Source organism: Musca vetustissima, unplaced genomic scaffold (genome assembly GCF_032173495.1).
Source record: "Musca vetustissima isolate MV318-11 ecotype Yass unplaced genomic scaffold, APGP_CSIRO_Mvet_v1 utg17479, whole genome shotgun sequence".
NCBI classification, from domain to species: Eukaryota; Metazoa; Arthropoda; class Insecta; order Diptera; family Muscidae; genus Musca; species Musca vetustissima.
Genome location: NW_026886744.1, coordinates 57,701 through 80,497, shown reverse-complemented (window position 1 = coordinate 80,497; position 22,797 = coordinate 57,701). Strand labels below are relative to the sequence as shown.

Here is a 22,797-nt window from a genome sequence, read left to right as displayed (position 1 = left end):
GCTTGGAACTAGGAAAGTTTTGGCCAGCAGACAGCTTATATTTGGAGGTGTGTATGAATGTGTTAGCCACAGAGCCCTTAATTTTGAGTAGGTTTGTCCTACGATAGCAGTGATATGGTTGTTCCAGCTTAATGATTTGTTGAAAATTACTCCAAGATTTTTGGCGCTGGATACCAGCTCGATTTTTTCCATTGTTGACAAGAATGTCAGTACGCTGCGATGATATTTTTGTTTTTGTGAATGATCAAGCATTTTGATTTAAGCGGATTCAATAATAGGCCATTAGCTTAAGCCCACTCGCATAATCTAGAGAGATCCTGATTAAGAATTTCTACACACTGACTTATATTGTTTAGGGAGCTACTCAAAAATACTTGCACATCATCTGCGTACATGTGTGCTTGACTATGGTGAAGTTGATCAGGAAGATCGTTAGCGTATAAGGAGAAGAGGTGCGGACCTATGATGGATCCTTGGGGAACTCCTTTTTTTACAGCCATAGGTTAGAGATCAAGGTTCCAGTGTAAACTGACTGAAATCTATTTGAGAGACATGACGAAATTAGTTTTGTCGAAGTTGTGGAAAAATTAAAAAAAACGACGAAGTTTAAAACACAAGTTTTAATGGTCGACGGTATCAAATGCTTTTGAGTGATCAAGCAAAACAAGAAAACATATCTTATTTTCGTCAGTCTCGCACCTTATAGACTCTGAAACTTCTATAAGAGCAGTGGTGCAGCTGTGCCCCGCACGAAAACCAGATTGAACATTACTGAGCAGTGAGTTTCTTTGAAGATACTCGGACATTTGTTCCTGCACGATTTTTTCGAATATTTTTGAAAGGAAGCACAGAATTGCAATTGGGCGAAATTCCGAATTTGATTTTGGTATAGGTATGATTTTTGCATGCTTCCAACCACTAGGAAATGTGCTGGAAGTGAGTATGGAATTAAAGAGATATGTTATGTATGGCAGTACAGAAGGGAGTAGTATTCGTACACACTTAGGGTCAATTCCGTCAGGACCAATGGTGTCAGAAGTAATTTCTTTAAAGCATTTAAGAACTTCATTATTTGAAACACCGTGAAATTCAATACATTGTATGTTGACTTTTCATTCGCAACAATCGATTCAAAAAACAGTTTTGCCTAATTTAATCTCTTAATTTTTTCGAATGCGTTACGACGAATCGGTTGATTGTTTGGATTCCAGGAGTTAAGCTTTTGACGTCCAAGTCGTCGAAAATGCCATTTAATGTTCTTACGAAAACCGCCGTGGGATATTAACTCAGATCTGTATTAGTCTAAAATTTTAATTTATGGAAACTTGTTTAACATATTGTAATTTAATAATATCTTTATTATTGTCTATAAAGCTGAAAATTATAAAATTATTATTTTGTTCTTATCGTCCTGCAGTTGAATTCAGTAGCTTCATTTCATTATTTCCCTTTTGCACAATTTTCAATTTTTGCATTTATTAACAAATTATTATAACTATGTGATTCTAAAAAAATTAAAAGAACGATGAAAGAGAGAGATTCGAAGGAAATATCGACGCCTCTGAACCATAGTATGCTAAGTCAAATTAGCATGATTTAAAGTTCTTTACGTTATTAGATACTACTAAATACTAATTTATATTCTCTGAAATTTTGGTAATCATCGGCCAATCCAAACCAAAATTATAAGCAAAAATGTACTTAGCATTGCACGTAAAATATAAGAAACTTCCATACTTTGAGAGCTTCTACTGAAAAACTCACTTTTTAGACTTAGTATACTATGGTTCGGAGGCGTCGATATGTAGGTGTCGAATCTATATGGATCAAAGGAAGTATATGGAAAAAACAAAAAACGAAGAAAAAACAAAAACAACGATGGAAGAGAGAAATTCAAAGGAACTATATGGAGCAAAGGAACTATAAAGAACAAAGGAATTGTATGGAGTAAAGGAACTATATGGAGCAAAGAAACCATATGGATCAAAGGAACTATATGGAAAAAGGAACTATATATTGAAAAAACGAAAGAAAATAACGATGAAAGAGGGAGATTTAAAGGAACTATGCAGGAGTCGGAGCTATATGGAGCAGAGGAACTACATTAACGAACTAGTTTCTTTTTAAAAAAGGAACGAGAAAGATCGATCCGCAAAGTGAACTAAATTGCCCAACTCTAATAAGAATGTCGATTTTTTCTTTATATTAATTTTCATTTACCATTGTCTGTTTTAAATCCGTTTTTTTATTATTTCAGTTTCATGTTTTAGATTTTCAATTTAATTTCTACTGTTACATACAGTTACAGTTAATAAGCAGGCGTTTAAATATTGCGATATTGCGTTTTTTTTTTGCCGAAAGTGGCTACCAAAAAGGTGTTGGAAAGGATTCTGACTTGTCAATTGATATTTTTGAAGACCATCTGCATAGCAGTTGGATTAATTTCCGCCAAACAGAGCGAGAAAGAAGAACTACTACTGTAAATCTCTACTGAAAACCTGGTATTCCTGGTGTAATGCGTTGTAATCAACAAATTCTATTTGTTTATGCTTCAGGGGATTATGTGACATTGTTAGCCACACTTTAACATTTATCTAAAGCTCAAAGCATACGCAATAATATTGGGGAAAATGCATATTATTAGTTACTGGTGCCTATTCTTCACTATTTTGACCTCTACTTCCTTCATTGTAAGTTGCTGCATTATTTATTTATTAATTTAATTGATGTTTTTCCTGTACAACAAGACAAAAGTGTAATAAGTGACAGTAAAGGATTATAAATATAATCACAATTCCATTAGGTTTTTAATAATAAGTATCTTAGATATTATAAAAGTGGTAAAAGAATGTATACCTTATGGAAAAGAATATTTATGGTTATAAACATGAGTCGAAATAAATTAAAAATGATTGAACTACAATAAAAAATATACAATTGTTAATAATACAATTGTTAACAAAATGAACGATTAGCGAATCAAATACGATCAAACCTAACGTTTTCAATTATTAAAAAAATGTTGTATAACCCGTTTTTTTAATTACTTATATTGTTGATGCATTTCAAATCAGATGGTAAAGCATTCCAATGACGCTTTTCCTCCATAGTTTTTAACATGCTCTTCTGAAGAGATATGCCTTCGCCCAAAATGTCTGAATAACGATGATAGTGGCGGAATTTTTTATATAATTTTTGATGTCTTTGGCGGGAGGTTCTTGGAACGCTTCCTCGTGGTCGAAGTCTTCAAAATTCTCAAGTTTATAATATTCCATAACACACGAGGTTAATTTTCGTTCTCTCTTTTTTGGGTGTTCCCAATCCCAAGTTATAAGTTATAAAATATGAAATGTGTACTCCTGATATGGCTCTCCTCCTGTTCCATTCGCCATCTTGTGATTTTGAGCATCATTTTGACCACGCCAGACCTAAGAAGTTGTAATTTATATACTATTTCCATTCCGCCATCGCCAACAATATTTCCAATTGTTTTTTTTTTTTATTTGTTGTTTTTGACTTTTAAACGCAAATAAATTCATTTATAAATTTCAAAATAGTCATAAAATAACTATTAACGAAAGAATTGTTCCCTAACATATGTGATACTTGATTTTTTTAGTCAGCTCCCATTTTATTTACTTGCGAAATTTCTCGCATAAATTGTCATCACATACTCCTTTTTCTTTTCATTTAGTCTACCAAATTTTCCAACATTGCAAGATTTACCACATTCTAACATCCTTTAAATAAGACGAAAGCGAAAAAATTAACCTTGAAATGAGATTCGGAATAATTCGAAGGGGGAGAGCAAGTAAATTCCCGGGAAACTGACGCCCAGAATAAGGCGGAGAGTGATAAGCTTATCGTATTGCAAATGAAACATATGTATAATAATTTTTACCCCTAAAGTATGCTCTGATAAGTCCATATGTGTCGATAATACAGTTTATACCTAGGATAATACAGTACTTCTCATTAAATTGATATATATCCTGTTTTATCGGCTTTAATTAAGGTATTAAGTGAAATAACTATTAATAGATGGTGCTGCCTTTCGTCATTATTATTTTAAGCGTTGTTAAATCTTCAATGTATCGAATATGTGCAAATGTTGCCAACATTAAATTAGTTTCAGAGGTGGGAAGAATGAACACTATTTTCCCCATTTGTTTCAGAATTTATATACCCTCAGCCTTATGGCTAATGAGGGTTTATATACTTTTCTGCGGCAAAAATTTGCCTTGTCGAAATATTTAATTTCTTTGAACTAAATCCGTTACAGGTAATTTGGAATCGATTTACAAATGTCCGATTGTGTGTCTGTTTGCTGCGCATGATAACTCTCGGAGGGAGTAACCGATTTCACCAAACTTTGCATACCGTAACATTTCTTACAAACTTATAGTACGTTTAAATTGTATCGGATTCATTAAATTCAGTAGATCTGAATTGTAAACTCCAAAGATTTCTAATGAAACTGCCGTTTTCGATCAAGTTGGAATATGGGGAATATCGGTCCACTCTTTCTGTTACCTCTCTAATAAAATGATAAATATTTTGCCGATTTAAAACAAATTTTGCACAACCTAATACTTGGACCAAGCCTGTACAATGTTTGAAGATGGAGCTTATCGTTCCACTCATTCTAGTTCCTCACCTACAAAAAGTCAACATTTTTAAAATTTGTAATTTTTAAATATCGCCCAATTTTTGCACATTGTGATATTCTTACCAAGCCTAGTCTCAAGATTTGATCCGTGGATCCACTCCTGGTGTACGATTTGACCCATACACTGCACATTTTAACAAACCGAGATAAAGCCCAAAGATGAGACCAATCGGCTTACGTTTCTGGTAACATTCCGAATACAGTAAAAACTCGTTAATCCGGATAATTGATTGCAGACCCAAATCCGGATTACCGAGATTTCCGGATTATCGAGTTTTTTCCAAATGTTTTAAATATATTAAATTAGTGTTATTTTAAATAGTTTTTGGTTTTTATTAAAAAAGAAATTCATTTCAAAAATATAAACTTAAAATATAATAGGTACAGGTAAATTAAATATATATTTCAAAGTTAACATAAATCGGCATTAATTTTTTTGGCATAGTAATCAAGTACAGTTGTTTGCGGCGAATTAGATAAACATTTTTCTAATGCCTGTTCCCGCAATTCATGAAGAACAAAAACTTTTTCTATGCCGACATTATTTTCTTCAGCCCATTTTATTGACGTTTCTAAACTTTGAACAGCATCTTTTGCTTTTAAGGGTTGAGTTTCAATTAAAATATCAGCCTCTTCATCCTCCGAAGAAATGAAATGAATATCTGACACTGTCGAGTTATTATCGTTAATCCATGCCTCAACTTCTTCGTTGTTAATGTTTATTTGAAACGAGTTTTGAATTAGTTGTGGTATAAAGGTCGTATTCGTCTCCCCAATATTTTCATCAGAATTAAGTCTTTCCTGCAGCACATACAACGGCAAATTATCTTCAAAATCCCATTCTTCCTTGAACAGATTTTTCCAGCTGGATCTTAGTAACCTCTCACTCACTTTCCCCCAAGAGTTTTTTAGCAAAATGCAGCACATTTTAATATTGAAATTCTTCAAAAATTGCGTGTAATCTTCGTTATAATATATATATAGCATTTCACACAACAGCGACTTTTTATAGTACATTTTTGTTACTCTTATTGGATTTTGATCCAGGCTTGTCGTGTTTTGTGGCAGAAAAACGGTTTTATAATTCGCACATGCTGAAACATGTGTTTCATTTGCTACGACTTCAATAAAAAAGCAAAATAAATAATGTTTGAACACAATCCGGTTTATCAAGTTGCAAACAATCCGGATTATAGGATACGCAATGAATTGTGAAATGCAGTCCGGATTAGCGAGGTCCGGATTATCGAGTTTATACTGTATCCGATTTGATCCAATATTTGCACATTGTGATATTTTTACCAAGCCTAAATCAATACCGAAGATGGGACTAATCGATCCACTCCCTCTGGTACCTCACTTACATAGGTTTAACATTTTGAAATATTGTTAATACAATATAAATAGAATGGAATGTCCGATTTGACCGAAACTCTGCTTATCGTAATACTTTTAACAAACATAGGTAAAGTCCAAAGCTGTTACCCATCGGTCCACTTCTTCTGTTATCTCCTCCACAAAGGGTCAACAATTTAAAAGCTTGTACATTTCATATGAAGCATTGATGGCACATCATAATATTTTACCAAACATCTATTAATCCAAAGATCTATTTGACAATTTCTTCGGATTCCGCCCATATATGGTCAATTTTGGTATAAACATATACCTTATGTAAAGCGAATAGTAAAACCTGTGTGGTATGCACATGTCAGATCTTAATATTTGGTGCAATATGATGGACCATATAGGTCCATCTTATCTGATACCTCCGCCCAAACTTGCACAATTTTGGAACAGTATAACCTTAACAAAAAATGACACCAATTTGTCCAATTCACTTCATTTATATCGTGGATCCCGTCAATTCAAATAAAAAAAATTAAATTAACAGTTTGTTAATTACTCATTTTAGATATTTTGTTTACTGTGATACTTTCAATTCTAAATCTAGATAATTCATGCAGTTGTTTTCATTCCTGTAATAGCATTTCATCCTTGCTTCTAAAATTCATAATGATCGAGGACCTTCTCCAAAGTGTTGGATACGCTCTATCATTTATAGATGTTCTTCATGAGCATTTCCAAATGGTACACGCCATTGGCTTGCCAAAACATTCGACGAAATTTGGTGGTACCGCCGCAAGTGTCTGTGATTTGCTTAAAGTCTGAACTGAAGCCAGTTTGTCGGCATAAACTTAAGCCTTCACAAAAAAATTGGGACGATTTGTAAACGTTCTTTAGGCGTCTTTTCTTAGTAAAATGCCAAACAATAAAAAAAGAAAAATAATATAATCCGTCAAAAGAAAAGTTATTCATACAATTATGTCTACTTGGATCACCCGTTACAATCCACTAGCGAATCACAAAAAAAAAAAACAACATATGATTTGTGTTTTTGTCTAGTAGTTTTATGGTTTTGTTTTCTCTTTTTTATTATTATTATTATTTAAGATTTTTCATACATAACTTAACATAAATTTTGAAATTTACAATATTAAATATTGAATTTTGTTTGTTTTGTTACATTATCTCTTGGTTTATAATATGCTGTAGCTTGTTTGCTGGCTTGTCTGCTTGTGCTCGTCATAAACATACATCTTTGTATATAAATATATATGTATGTGGTTGGGTGGCGGTGATGGTGGCTGTGGTAATGGTGGTTATATAAATGTACTATATGTTGGTAATATGCAATGTTCGGTTGGTATATGAATATACGCAATACATGTATTACTTCTATGTAAGACATAATGTTTTATCTCATATGTATGTTCTAATTGCATACATACTTATATTCATATACAGCTGGCTGTTGATATTTTGATTGTTGGTTTGTTTGTTCGGGTTGTGTTTTGTTGTCGTGGATATGATCACTGACGGAAAGGGTTGTTTTTATACGGCTTGCCTCTATACGCTTTGTAATGTATCCTGCGATCAAATACATATGTATATAGTTATGTAGGGATGCATGTATAATTTCAACTAACAGAAGATACACTATGGGATCTTTTCAGCAGATTTTTGATACTTGAAACTGATAGAGAAGCGCAGATGTGTGTGTTTTAGGTGCAAAAATCGTTTGACTGGTACTGTTGGCTATTAAATGCGTATTTTATTGGATGTAAGTTGAGTTGGTTTTTGTTTTTTGCATACGGACATTTGAAGGTATAAACAAAATAAAAAAGAAACTTGTCAAAGACGCGAAATGAATGAACATATTCATTACAATATTTAAATATAATTACGAGTATATATTTATAAAACAATTGAAAAAACTACTAACACAGTGTTATTTTTGTATGTGTGTACACTGAGACCGATTCATTCCATTCCTATTTTTAAGTTGTCTAAATATATAAAAAATTACACAACAGGAGTGACAGATAGGGTCATTTGTTTGGAAATTTGCAAAAAGGGGAGTGTGATTAACAAAAATATCATTTAAAACATTCATTTCAATCGATTCGTACACTATTTATCTCGTTTGTACGTACATGTACATAATATATCTATGTACGTCTGTACGTCGGTCTGTCATATTTAGCTTACATGTAAATTCAGCATCGATTCGAATCGATTTCGATTTCAGTGAGAGGCTGTTTTCCAGCTCGCTGATTTCATTGATTGAGTGGTTTCTTTTTTTGTCTGGTTACACTACTACGTCGATTTTACACATTGTTGTCATTCATTGTATGCGACTGTTGTCGCTGCTGCCGTTGACGTTCTCGCAAAATATAGTAGGTATAATATATAAATAATAAATATGCTTAGTAAAAAATATATTAGGAATATAATATAATATAGTTTTGTTTTTCTATACATAAACAAATAGGCATGCTAAGAGATGCATCATAGTCGACGTCGACGATGCCAAATTCATGCGTATCATCCGGCCGCCTTTTCATTCCCATCACTATCAACAGCATTGTAAAGTTTTGTCTGTGAAGTGCTGCATTGGTTCATTGGATAATACAACAGCCCTTTTTCTTGTTTTTCTTTTCGTCTATGACAACATGACTAGCCGATGTAGGTCCAGGTACCACTTGCTTTGAGACTTGAGCTAGAGATGTAACGCCATTGTTTTCCGATGATTTTACCGCTCCTGCTCCAGCTGCTGCTGTTGCCGCTGATTGCACCCTATGAGAACCATTTGTACCATTTTGTGCGGACTGATTTTGCGATACCTATACGGGAAATAAGAACAAAAGGGAGTGTTAAAAATGTTTGTGACAGGAACATTTTGTTATTTGATCTCACATTGGATTTTGTTATATCTTCGGTAACGACTGTTCCATTGCTAGTACCATTACTCTGTGACTTTCCATTACCTATCGCATGATCTTCTGTGGGTGTTATCGGTTTACCTCCTGTAATTAAACAAAAAATACAAGTTGTTACATGTATATTTTCTAAATGTTATAATGATTTTATATGTCCACATGTTTCAAGCTTTTCGTTGTATCCACCATACCCTTGCCTCTCTGTGTTTTATTTAAAAATAAATGTATCGTTTAAAAAATATGTAGCCCTTTTATCACTCCTATTACGAATGGTGCACACGAGTAACCGATTTAGTTCAAGTTCGGAGATGGGGAATATCAGTCGGCAACACCGACTGACTCCTTTTTACATGTTTTGTTTATTAAAGATACAATTTGTCTTTTCGAGTGTCATTTCCACTATTCTGCCAAAAAAATTGCATGTGATTCTTATTCTAATAGTTGTATAACAAGGAAACAATCTCTATAGTTCGTTTATTGTAGAAAATTAGTTCTCGTACAAATTACACAACTACTCCCGGAATCTATTGTAAGCCATCACCATCATAACCACAGAAATCCATTAATTTTTAATAACGAATTCACAAGTTTCAAACATAATAATTTTTCCAAAATAAACCTTTGAACTTGTTTCATTTTATTATGTCAATATTATAATACGTACACCCATATATTACGTGTGTGTATGCAATTTTTTGAATGATTAACTTCGCCATTAAAACATACCTTAAACAATCAAAACGTCCAAAACTAATTATAGGTGTCCTGTGAAACGTAAATACTATTTGATGCGGCTTCCTTATTATATAAATCAATTTAATTGTCCTACGAAAACCTTGAACAGGTAATAATGACATCAGCCAATAGAACACAAAGAAGAATGGGAAGATTTTGTATCTACTTTTTGAAATGAGCTCTTCATGGGTAAGTATATTGATAGATATCACGTGTATTTTGCCAGTTAATCAAATATAGTTAACCAAAATAAAAAGGCGAGAATATAGCCACACGGACAGACACTTAAATCTGAGTGTCTCTTTGTTGTGCACTTTAATAATCAAATATAAAAAAGATATTATGTTTTGGAATAATTCATTTAATATAATACAACGAAAAACTGTTTTCTACTTAAAAATTAAATATTACAAAATGACTAAAATGATATAAGAGTTTTAACACCACAGAATATCTTCACACATTTTATTTAAACTACATAAAGACGAACGATTAATACTGAGAATATTAAATTTGTCATTTATTTTGCGAATCTGTTCCCGTCTGTCCGCTAAAACCACAATAGAGCACACAATATTTTAAATAGATAATAGATAATTTGGACATACATTACTACTGATCCTAGGATGTTTGATATTGGAAATGAGTTATATCATTACCACCTCATTTTCCGTATTTTGAAGTTTTTGGCGCAATCAAAGTGGCTGTACTTCTATATTTTTGGTCCTTGGAGGGGAGATTTTTCAAAAATGTATCAATATAAATTTACACATGAAAAGGATCCGCCAATTTTTATATGTTTGCATTGTTGATATAGCAGCATTTTCAACTGTGTTGCATTTCATCGAACATTGGATGGAAATGGTAAATGCAATTGATTAAAGCAAATATATTGTAACAGATATTCTAATGCCTTTTTAGAATATCTCTTATATACAAAAATTAACCCAATCAGATACCATTTTACCCCATGATGTTTATAGTATAAAATTCCCATATTCCCAATCTATTATAAGATTTGGCATTATGCGGTAGAAATACAAGTCCATAAAATATTGTTGAAGTGTATGCACATCAATATATTTGGAATCTACGTAACATCGCTTCCCGGAATGATAATAACCTAGACAATTTCAAACCCTAATGGTCTCAACATTTCAAAATCGTCATAAAAACTAATGAGGTGGATAGTGTGAAAATCTGCAAACAAATCCTTCGAAAATTATTGGAATATAAACATAAAATACTTACCACTAATCATTTTAACAATTTCATCAGCCTCTCTGGATAAATCGCCACCAGGGCGAAAAGGATTATCCCAGCCAGAATCAGTGCTGTATATATAGGAAAAATATTATTTAGATCAACATTTTTATTTAATTATATTGTACAACATACCTCTGCTGTCTGTCATAACCGGGAATTGGCGATGCTGTCGTCATTATGTCGTCTAAATTACAATTATAGTTACTTAAAGAATTATCTAAATTATCTTCGAATTTCGAAAAATAATCGGGAGGGCAAATTTGTTGCGGTTTACTACTTTGATAAATTGATACACGCACGATAGAACGTTCCGACCTGAAATGAAAACAAGTGAAAAAGAATTATTATTAGTGGTGCTGCTGCTGTTGGTGGTGTATAATAGTAAAAAATAATTAATAGTGTGTATACAAAAAAACATGAATGGTTTTCTATAAATAGACACAACAGGAGGACATGGTTCATTGAAAGGACTTGTTTATTTTTAAACAGGAGGAGGTAAATATTAAACATGCATGGGTATGCGTGCATGTCATTTCTTCCTGTAGAGCTTTTATTGCAAGGATTAACTATGGAACATAGATTTGCAGATAACCTGCAAAAAATTACAGCGCAATAAAATTGTCGCAGAAAAATAGAACGTAGTTAAGTCTATAGCAAGTTTATGTGTAATAGTTTTTAACGGCTATGTAAAATATATATGAAAGAATATGATGTTGCTTAAGGATGCAAAATTATATAAAAAATATATTGACAAAACAATTTTTAGAAGTAATATTAATTATTAGTTTTAAAAACTAAATGTTATTTTATTGGGAATTTAGTATTTTTTAATAAACATCTTGAATTTAAGATTGTATAGAAGATAGTATAACAATAACATAATATACTTTATACGAAAGCATATATGTATATGATAATAAAAAAAACGATTGTTTTCTGTTCGTATTTTTGATGTAGTTTTAAAATGAACTAAAGAGCGCATAACATAAAATACCTATATAATATTTTAAAATATGTATGTCACAATAAAATGCAATTGACATTTTTATGGTCAGATTATCTTACCATTCCTTGATTTTATTTTGGCAACATTAACAACTAAGCACTAACCCTAATACAATGTACACCCACAATGCAATTTAAAAAAATCGACTCTATCTTAGCAGTCATCTGTGGCACTTGCATACATATATATATATATATATATATAAGCTGCATTTGTGAATATTTTGGATGTCGGTATGCATTAACTGACATTGAACAGGGATTGTCTTGATAACAAGCACTTGCATTCAATCCGGCCACATAGTTGGGCATCGTTTGACCTGTTCATTACGTCGTATCATGAGATGCCATCAACCTTGAAAATACCAGATTTGGCAAAATTCAAAGTGGGTCAAGTTGAACGAATATTGAGAGAAAAAAGTTAAGAAAAACAAAATGTACTTTTATGTCTGTCGATGAACATAAATAAAACAACTAGACGACAATGTTGTTGTTTTGTTTTTGCTTGGCGTAAGCGAAAGTAATTGCTGTTCAAGACAACAAGAACGTGAGCATACATAAATAATGGCAATTGTGTGATGAAGGCGCGGTGACAATGATTTAGATCCAAAAACAATAATATTGGTTTAAAGAAATATACAAAAATTCCATGCGACTGCTGTGGTTTAGGTTTGAATTAGTTGTTAAATCTCTGCAAAAATTTAGAAATTCTTCTTTATAAACTTCAAGTATCAGAATTGTTATAATGTTTTTGCTCTATTTTTAATACCAATGAAATAAATAAAAATTGTATATATAATATCCTCATGAACAAACAGACTAATTCCCTTGTATTTAAATGGCTTTACAAATTTGAAATTATATGAATTATCTACGCTTTATATTGATTAGTAAATAGCGTATATGGGCAATATTGCCAATTTTTTAACATAGCTGAAGCCGAGGTTCACCCCTTTATAAATAGGGAATAAATAAAGTATATGAGAAAAAAGTGAATCGTTTTTAATTTATTGATATGTTGCAAACTTTTAATGCTACTGAACTCCAAAGTTTATTTTCGTGAACGCTGTGTCTGTGTCAATGTATAAAACTGAATGAGGCAACCCATGTTTTTTATGTTTTTTCTCGATTTCACGGCCTTCGTGACAAAGTAAAAGTAGAAGCATACAAAATGAGAATTATGTGCCTTATATACCATTTTTCGAAAATGTATCTACATCTACCTTTAAGTGATGCTGACATTTTGAAGCTCGATTTTGAGTGCTTTTTGAATCTTTCTTCTAGTTTCAATGCGCAATCAGGAATTTTCAAACATTAATTATAGGATTGTTATACTCTAGAATCTGAATAATATGATATATTATGCTCAGCTTCACAGTAATATCTATCCAAAAAGTGAAAATTTTGTGTAACCAAATTTCGAAAAAAAACTCATTTTCCGTCAAAATTTTTATATGTGTCATTTGATTGACATGCGCTCCCGCGTTTCTGATAAAATAAAATCATCTTCGCGAAACTCCATCTACTAAAACGGCGGGAACAGACATGCCAAAAACAAATCTTAGCCGTCAAATGAAATTTCGCAAAATATACATGGATTCGAAGATAATCTTCAGTAATTCCTAATAACCGCATGCGCATCAATTGATTTTGAGGATTACGCGATTTAGACACAATTTAAATTTAATGTCCAAAATTAAAAACTAACCAACAATTTGATCACGAACGGATTTGTGGTCATCATCACAAATTTTGTGACATTTTCACACAAAAATTATAATTGTGGCCTATAGGGTCCACTTTGATCATCACAAATTTTGTCTTTTTCACACAAAAATCAGGGTATTTGACCGATCTTTATCAAAACAATGGTGTCAGGACATTTTTCTCTACATATATGTACCAAAGATTGATGTAGTACGAAAAGAAAAAGAACAGAATTTTTGAAAATGGAATATTAAAAAATTGGCAATATTATCCATATATATTTTCTGTCATAAGAATTTTAGACGACTTAAATTTTTGGTTCGCCTTTTCCATTCTTGGAAAATGTAGATCTCTTTGAAGAAATTATCAATATAGATCCATGTTTTGGTATATGAGTATTGTCCAACATACTTGGTTGAAATTGACAATGTTTACATAATTTCCAATTAATTGAAGTGACATACAAATTATTCCGTGATTTTTGTTCTATCAGAAACAACAATAAAAATTGTCCCAACGCAATCGATCGTAGATGTCCATGATAACATAATTGTTATCAAGTACCTCGTATCAAATTTATGAGTCATATGTATTCTACAATTGTGATATATACAACATATTTTATATTTTATCCCTGATAAAGAATGTTTAATAATTGAGGGAATAGTCAAAATCTTATTCAAAAATCAAATATAAATAAAGCAAAATTTCTATATTAATTTTTTTCTTACAAAAAATCATTATACCCCACACATAATTTAGTAACATTTATTTACCTCCTGCCTGCGCCAAAATAATATTATGAAAGCCAAACATCGAAAAAAAATAAAAAACAAACAAAATTATTTATTGTACAACCCTCAAACCACGTATTTTAATCTAATCGGAATGCAAAACAGTCATAAATTCACATATTCAACACTTTGAAATATCGCAAATAGTTTTAGACAATTGTTTGTGGGCACCGGAGCGTATATTAGAAAAAAATCACGATCGTCATTGTTTGCTGTGTTGAATGTTAAACAAAACCCAATTTGTTGCACAACCATGAATAATCTAAATGATCAAAACCCAAGAAAAGGCTAAAGGGGAAGTGAATGAACAATTTGTTTGGGGTTGTTGGAGAAATTGCAATGTTCAATGGTCGAAATAACAATTTTATGCAGAAATATCCAGAATACATAGGCATGAATATAACATCATAACACAATGTGCAATTCTAATTCTTTACACATATTGTACAATATAAATGTACAGTTATACATTGATTCAAGTTTATTTTATAATATAGTTCAATTATAGTGTATTAGGGTGGTTAGTGGTTTCGCTACTTGTAGTTCTAAAAACACGTTAGTCTCTTTGTAGGCCTACAACAAACACGTCAAATCAGAAAACTGATACTGATCGCCGTCTAGCTGATGCGATCTGGGCATGTGTGTCAGTCCACCTATCTGTTATAATTTGTAAACACAGGCTACAGTTATGGACCAATCGCAACGAAATTTTGCATGTCTTTGATAATTATCAGGTAATATCAAATGGACCAAAAACCTAATGTTTGTCTGTTTTTCTGGTTGCTCAGATGCTACAATTACGACCCGAGATGGGTCATGGACGGGTCAAATAGAAGCAGACTTTTGTGTTACTTCTAAATCTCATGGACTGGAGAAGTTTGCAGTATATTCAAGAGGAGTTAGAGGTCAGTGGTAGTTGTGTAGGTTATAAGGATGTAAACATGTTTGTGCTTGAAAAAGAGGATTAAAATTGTCAAAATATCTAATATTGGGGATACCGTTATATGGGGCTATATTAAACGGAGATAAATATTGACATTTTTTGGTAGTGAAATTTTACAGCCAATTCGGTTGAAAAGCGTGCCCAAAATAGCGACTTGGGTATATGATAACAATTTTTCGTGTGGAAATGTGGTTATATCGTTATAAGAAAACCCAAAATGCCTAATTACAGCCAATTCGGTTGGAAAATCTGTCAAAATTCCCCAAAATACGAGTATTTGGAAGTGCTGTAATATGGGGACTACCATGAAACTTAATATTAATTATTTTTGGTACGGAGATGTGGTATAACATGACAACCCAAAATACCGAATTACAGCCAATTCGGTTACAAAACGTGTCAAAAATCCCCAAAATACCGAATATTGGGGGCTACTGTTATATGGGCGCTACACCAAAACAGACCGATTTATGCTATTTGCAATAACAAACAGCTTGGAATACTAACAATGTCTGTGAAAAATTTCAGAGCTCTATCTTAAATATTGCGACCTCTATAGTGTTTAAAAACTTATTTTCTGTGTCGATTCAGGAATCAATTTATTTTGATCGGACAAGCCTATATTCCGAATCTAAATAAATTCATATATTAGTTTGGGGAAATATGCACAGTTTTGCTGTATGATTTGTTACTATTTTAAAGGTAACTTCATAATGCCTCTCTCATAGAAGTCCTGCTCTCTATTTGCAAAAAAAAAACTCTATTAGTCGATTTTCACAATTCTCCCTAGATACCAATTTTTTTTATCATTAAAGAAATGTTGCAATGCCAGAAAAATATGATAATCGATTGGCGAACTGTATGGCGATGCATTAAAACTTCCCAACCAAGCTTCCGAAGTTTCTGGCGAGTCACTGTAGATGTGTGTAGCCTAGCGTTGTCCTGGTGGAACACGACACCTCTCCTGTTAGCCAATTCTGGCCGTTTCTGGTCAATTGCTATCTTCAAACAGTCCAGTTGTTGACAGTAGAGATTAGCATTTAGCGTGTGGTCACATGGAAGCAACTCATAATAAATAATCCCTTTCCAGTCCCACCAAATGTATAGCAGAACCTTCCTGGTCGTTAGTTCTGGTTTGGCCACGATTTGAGGTGCTTCACCACAGGGTTATCATGTATGATCCATTTCCCATCTCCAATTTCCAGCCGTTTACGAAATGGGTCTATCTCATTCCGTTTGGCGAGGGCTTCGCGGATGGAAATTCGATCCATCATATTTTTTTTTTTTTGTTAAATGTTTTTGCGCCCAAACACGAGCTTCTTTTTGAATCCAGCTTGGTGTAAATAGTTTAAAAAGGTTTAATGGTCGATTTTTAGCTCGTGGGAGATGTTACGACTGCTAACATGCCGGTCAACTTCGATCATTTCTCCGATTTTATCGACATTTTCGAGACCGGCCTAATGGATTTCTTTTTCCATAAACTAATATTTCTGATTTTGCATTCATTTAAATTTTCACGTTAATTTCAAAATATAGCTGAGTAATCGAGGCAAGTCAATTGATTTATGCAGTCTGTTAGTGTTTAAAATTGTCCCAACGCATAACAATAACAAATGGATTTGTCTGACCGACCACCATATGTGCATTTGAGATGGCCAAATCTGTGTTAAGTTAACGACAGCCATGATATACTTTTTTCAAATTGTCACATTTTCACAACACAAACGTAAAGACACAAAAAGAAAAAATTCTTTAGATTTTTCTCAATCGATTTCCTTTGACACACCACCGCCCCTCCCTAGTACCTAAACGTTAAAAATGGAGCACACCGTAACTAGTCGGTGTGTTGTGGTGTAGGTTGATTGTTTCGTCAGTGTCAGTGAAATTGAATGGCGTAAAATCAGGTGGACGGAGAGTCGGTCGGTTGCAGACGGAAGACATGAATCAAGTGTGCTTTAGCAACAATCAAATTCTATAGGCATGTAAATGCCAAGTCATTTGAAATGCCACTATTCTAGCCTGGCCTTTGGGTCAATTGATTGATACGCAAAACACACTTAGACATGCACCGTGGGGACTAGGGTAGTTAATATGTTTTCAGTTGCAGCGAATCGATTCATTTGGGTGGGGTGTGGCGTTGCTTTCGATCTGCAAATTAACAACATCAACCGACAATAGGACTTGAAGGAAGAAACTGAAAGCGATTCTCAGTTTTCACACAATGAACTAGTTTTTGCCAGATGAGCAATGGCAACAGCAGCAGCAATCTGCAACGACCAAAAACATGGCAAGTGAAAATGCCAACACGAATTTCCGAATGGGTACGAACAATAAAAACGAAAGAAAAACAGAAAACCACAGCAAAAACAAATGGAATATATAAGGCATTGCCTACAGCAACAAAAAGTCAACAAAAAATATTTATGTATTTTATGTTATATAGAAACGAGACGAAAGTACAACAATAATAAACACATAGATGATATACAAAATAATTCAAATACACACACACCCATACTCTCACAAAGAGAATATTATGCAAAAATTGTATACACAGTAGGTGCTTTCCACATGCAACATTTTCCACACAAAAGCCCAGCAGAAAATACAATTTTCCGTTTATCTTCCTTGGAATGACACATTTTCCCTTTGGCTGCTTCAACAACCACCACCGCCACCACAAATCTCATTCAAACAAATGCTCTCTCGCTCTTCTATCCCAGCTTAACTTGTTGTGGGAACTTCAAGAGTTACGTTTTCTTTTTATGAAATGACCTCTCTCACTGCCACCATTCACCAACAACATCGACAACTTGCTATCCAACAACCACCACCCATCAACAACCAAAGTATCTAAGGCAACTGGGCTAAATTGTTATACACCAGGAAAGATACAATCATCCAACTGAAAACAGTGTAAACCCCCAACGATTGTTGCATGGCATGTCATGTCATGCCATTATAAACAAAGCAAAAAAGAAGAGTTTCTGAGTGGAGCAGAACGTGTTCGCGTGCTCTCAGTGAAACGAAGAAAATAAAGCAGCGACGACGCCACAGCTAAGCCAACAATATGAGGAAGAAAGGCAATGACAACATTGAACCAAGCCATGCCAACAGTGTGGGAAATTGACATAATCGCACAGAACATAAAAACGTAAGAAGAAGCAAAGCAAAAAATGACGACATTTTCGCGGAAGTTAAAACATGGGGTTAACAATAAAAATGTTTGAGATCATTTGATTGCTGTTGTTGATGTAACGGAATGGAACGTCGACTCAGCTACCCTAACAAACTTTTTTTTCGCACCCCCACAAATCACAGACCATTACAGTAAAAAAAACTACATTTCAACAAAAATTTGCTAGGCTTTGCTCATCAACAGCATCGCACTAAAATTAATTGGTTGTGTATATCACTCGGCCGGCCATCACACTGGTCATGGTCATGACCAATATGAGAAATAATGAGTTTGACCTCCAACAAAGCAGGATGGGGGAAAAGAGTCTATACATGAGTTATTATTATTATTTTTTAAATAAAGAAGTATTTTTATTTTTCCATACAGTTTGGCAAAGTTACAATAAACATGAGCATACAAACATATATACATACATATATAATTCACCACACCCATTTTGAGCTATACAATATTTTGGATAATTGTTTAATATTCAAACTGATTATGAAAGTTGAACAAAACCACGGGGCTAATTTAGATAGAGTCTGAGTCGAAAAAGCAGAATGTGGACAATATTTTTTAAAACTTTTTACATAGGTTTTGATAAGCTGGGACGGATTCAACTTTGTATGCCCCCCATAAGGAAAATATAATAATTAAAATCAACAAATCATAGAGAAGTTTCCCGGTAGGGGACTATGCATTATTAGATCCCATCAGAATATTGTCTAAGTCATTAACCATAAGACGACTTTGATTGGCGAGTATAGCCAATCAAAGTCGTCTTATGGTTATAGAGCTTAATGTATTCAAGATAGGCCTTAGAAATTTTGCGCTTTCGTTGAAATTTATATTAGGATGTTTGGTACAGTAGTTTTGACTTGCCTGCACAAACATCACTTGCAATTATTTCTGTGCAGTTAAGGCAAAAGTGCGGATATCTGACATATCTTAAATGCCTCAACGTGCACATAAGTGAAATCACTGTATAAAAATGCGACAATGTTACATTTTTTGGAATACATGAATTTACAAAAGTACAAATATTAAATGTGCAGATATGTATTGTGCGCTTAAACGAAATATTTGAGAGGGAATCTGAGAAAAAGTACCAAAGAACTGTATTTTGGGTAGCTAAATCCAAAGTGCAGATATTTAAAAGGCAGCTAAATCAAAACTACTGTATTGATAAATTGGTATATTGGTATATGTTTTTGCACAGTTCCCATATTGAGGCACCCGCCCATTTTCGGCATATAAATGGTTTTAACCATATTTTTTCATGGAAGTGGCTGTAATTTAACAATTATAATACAATGAGCCCAAAAGATCTACATCACAAAAAATTTTTGAATACAGGACTATTTAAGAAGTCCACCTTATTTTGTTATTTTGATGTACATTTTCAAACTATGTGGCTATAATTAAGCCATTCGGGTTTTCAGGGAGAAAATATCTATTGCCGCGAAATGCAAGATCAGTTCGAATAAAATTTTATTTGTGAAATATATATATATATATATATATACAAATGTTCTGACTCCGAAACGATTCGCGATCAAATACTTGGTTGATGCGCGCAAAAGTATAGAGGTTTTAATTTTGGGCGTAAGGAAAAAATCTTAAAATTACCTTTTTTATTAAATGAACGTTCATATATATCTTCCTTCGTAAAACAAGAATATGAATATATAATAATCTTGGCGAAAAAGTTACACATCTTCGCGGAATATGAGAAAAATAATAAAAATATAAGAGATTACGTTAATATTTTCATTATATTAATGACACGTATCCTCCTAAAAATTAATTAAAAAATATCTGCATAATCTAAATACCACGATGAATCAAATGATATCAAAATCACACAAGTCTGTGTAGCGGTTTGTAAATTACAGCAACAACCAAATAAGATATAGGGGGAAAATATTTGTTTTTGGTTCGAAGAAATAATGCCATCATATTTATTTTTTTAATTTTATACAAGAAATTGCAGAAAAAATGTTGAAGTTATTCTTCTATTTTACCCGAATTTTGCCGAAAAATTGCCATATATAAAAATAATCACTTCATGTGTATAAGTATACACCTTGCGGATTGTACCAAGACCCTTCCGATAAATCTTGGGGTTCTATAAGTAGAAATAAATCTTAAAATAAAACTATATTAAGAAAAAATATACATTTTTAATTAAGTCTAAATCGCGTAATTATCAAAATCATTTGATGCGCATGCGGTTTCAAGGAAGTACTGAAGTTTATCTTTCAATCCATGTATTTTTTGCGAAATTTCATTTGACGGCTAAGATGTGCTACATGTTGCACTGAAGTACCCAAAAACTCGTAAAACGCGTATATTTTCCGAAAACTCCATTCGCCATTAACGCGCATCCGATTTCGGCGATCTATACCAATTTCAATGTGGTCCATTAAGAACCATGGATATGCCAGCTCAAACTATTTTTCACATAAATTGGGTACATCTCTCTTTCGGCTGAAGTTTTTAAAGATCTCTTTTCGAAAAAGATCTAAATCCGTATGAGGTCATTTATTGAAACGGAAATTATCCACAGAAAACGCAAATAAATCCGCGATATTTTCAAAAACATTTTTTGCCAAATTTCGTGTTTTTGGAAGGCCAGTTCCCGCCGTTCTAGTAGATGGATTTTCACGAAGAAGATTTTATATCATCCGAAACGTAAAAAACCTTACTGATCGCGGGTACCCATATCATTCAGTTGACAGATCTAAAAATTTGGCCCGAAAATAGCCTTTTTTTAGAAATTTGATCGCACAAAATTTCCACCTTCCGATGAGTATTACTCTGAAGTTGTGCATAATACATACACAAACTATATATCGCGACTACAATAATCTTATAATCGATTTTTAAAAACTCTTGTTTGCGTATTAAAGCTAGCAGTAAAATTCAAAAAACACTCAAAATCGAGCTTCAAAATGTTGGCTTCTAGTTTTACTTTGACACGAAGACCGTGAAATGAGTGGCTTAATCACAAATCGATAGAGAACATAAAAAAACTGGTTCGCCTCAACGTGTTTTTACAGATTTTTTTTACATTAAAGTAGACACAGCTTTTTGAAAATATCGCGGATTTATTTGCGTTTTCTGTGGATCATTTCCGCTTCAATAAATGACCCCATACGGATTTTGATCTTTTTCCAAAAGAGAACTTTAAAAACTTCAGCCGAAAAAGAGATGTACCCAATTTATCTCAAAAATAGTGCGAGCTGGCACATCCATGGTTCTTAATGGACCACATTGAAATTGGATGCGCGTTAATGGCATATGGAGTTTTTGGAAATTATTCGCGTTTTACGATTTTTTGGGTACTTCAATGCAACCTGTGGCACATCTTAGCCGCCAAATGAAATTTCGCAAAATATATATGGATTGGAAGATAAACATCAATACTTCATGGAAACCGCATGCGCATCAAATGATTTTGAGAATTACGCGATTTAGACGCCATTTAAAATGTATATTTCATAATATTATTTTATTTTAAGATTTATTCCTATTTATAGAACCCTAAGATTTATCGGAAGGGTCTTGATAAATTCCGCAAGGCGTATACTTATACACAAAAACTTATTATTATTATTATATATGTAAATTTTTCGGCGAAATTCGGGTAAAATAAAAGAATAACCCAAACTTTGTTTCTGAAATTTCTTATATAAAATTAAACAAATAAATATGATGTCATTATTTTTTCGAACCAAAAACAAATATTTTTCCTCAATATCTTGTTTTATTGTCGCTGTGATTTACAAACCGCTACACGGACTTGTGTGATTATTTTTAGGTGTGTGTATGTCATTAATGTAATGAAAATATTGATGTAGTCTCCTATATTTTTTATTTTTCTCATATTTCGCGCCCGATAACTCCTCCATTATTATATCTGCAATAGTCGGCGACGCTGGAGAGTCCATTGTAAGTCGCTTTCAAAGGTTTATTTTTTCCAGTTCTATGAAATTTGATCAATAACACTGTGCAACAATATTTCGGAGGTGGAAAATTTCATTTGGGAATTAAAGCCTTTGGTGAGTATATTAAGAACTCCGAGGGGCATATTTGCCATAGGTCAAGTTTTTGAATTATGCATTTGACTAAATAATTCTTCCAATTACCACGAGAAGAGCTTTTTGACACCAAATATTCAAAAAAGGTCGTTTATTAGATTTTATGGTTCT

At 33.0% G+C, this 22,797-nt stretch overlaps 1 protein-coding gene across 1 annotated transcript in view; it reads right to left on the bottom strand.

Annotated features, from left to right (window-relative positions):
* Window positions 1-8,597: 8,597 nt before the first annotated feature.
* Window positions 8,598-22,797, bottom strand: part of LOC133334218 (putative uncharacterized protein DDB_G0277255) — a 58,181-nt gene continuing 43,981 nt past the window's right edge. The window contains exons 3-6 of the mRNA XM_061542511.1: window positions 11,086-11,268; window positions 10,939-11,021; window positions 8,930-9,039; window positions 8,598-8,856 (exon numbers count right to left, since the gene is read on the bottom strand). Of these exons, the coding sequence (XP_061398495.1) occupies window positions 8,632-8,856; window positions 8,930-9,039; window positions 10,939-11,021; window positions 11,086-11,268 (601 nt within the window). The 3' untranslated portion in view covers window positions 8,598-8,631. The remainder of the gene's footprint in view (window positions 8,857-8,929; window positions 9,040-10,938; window positions 11,022-11,085; window positions 11,269-22,797) is intronic.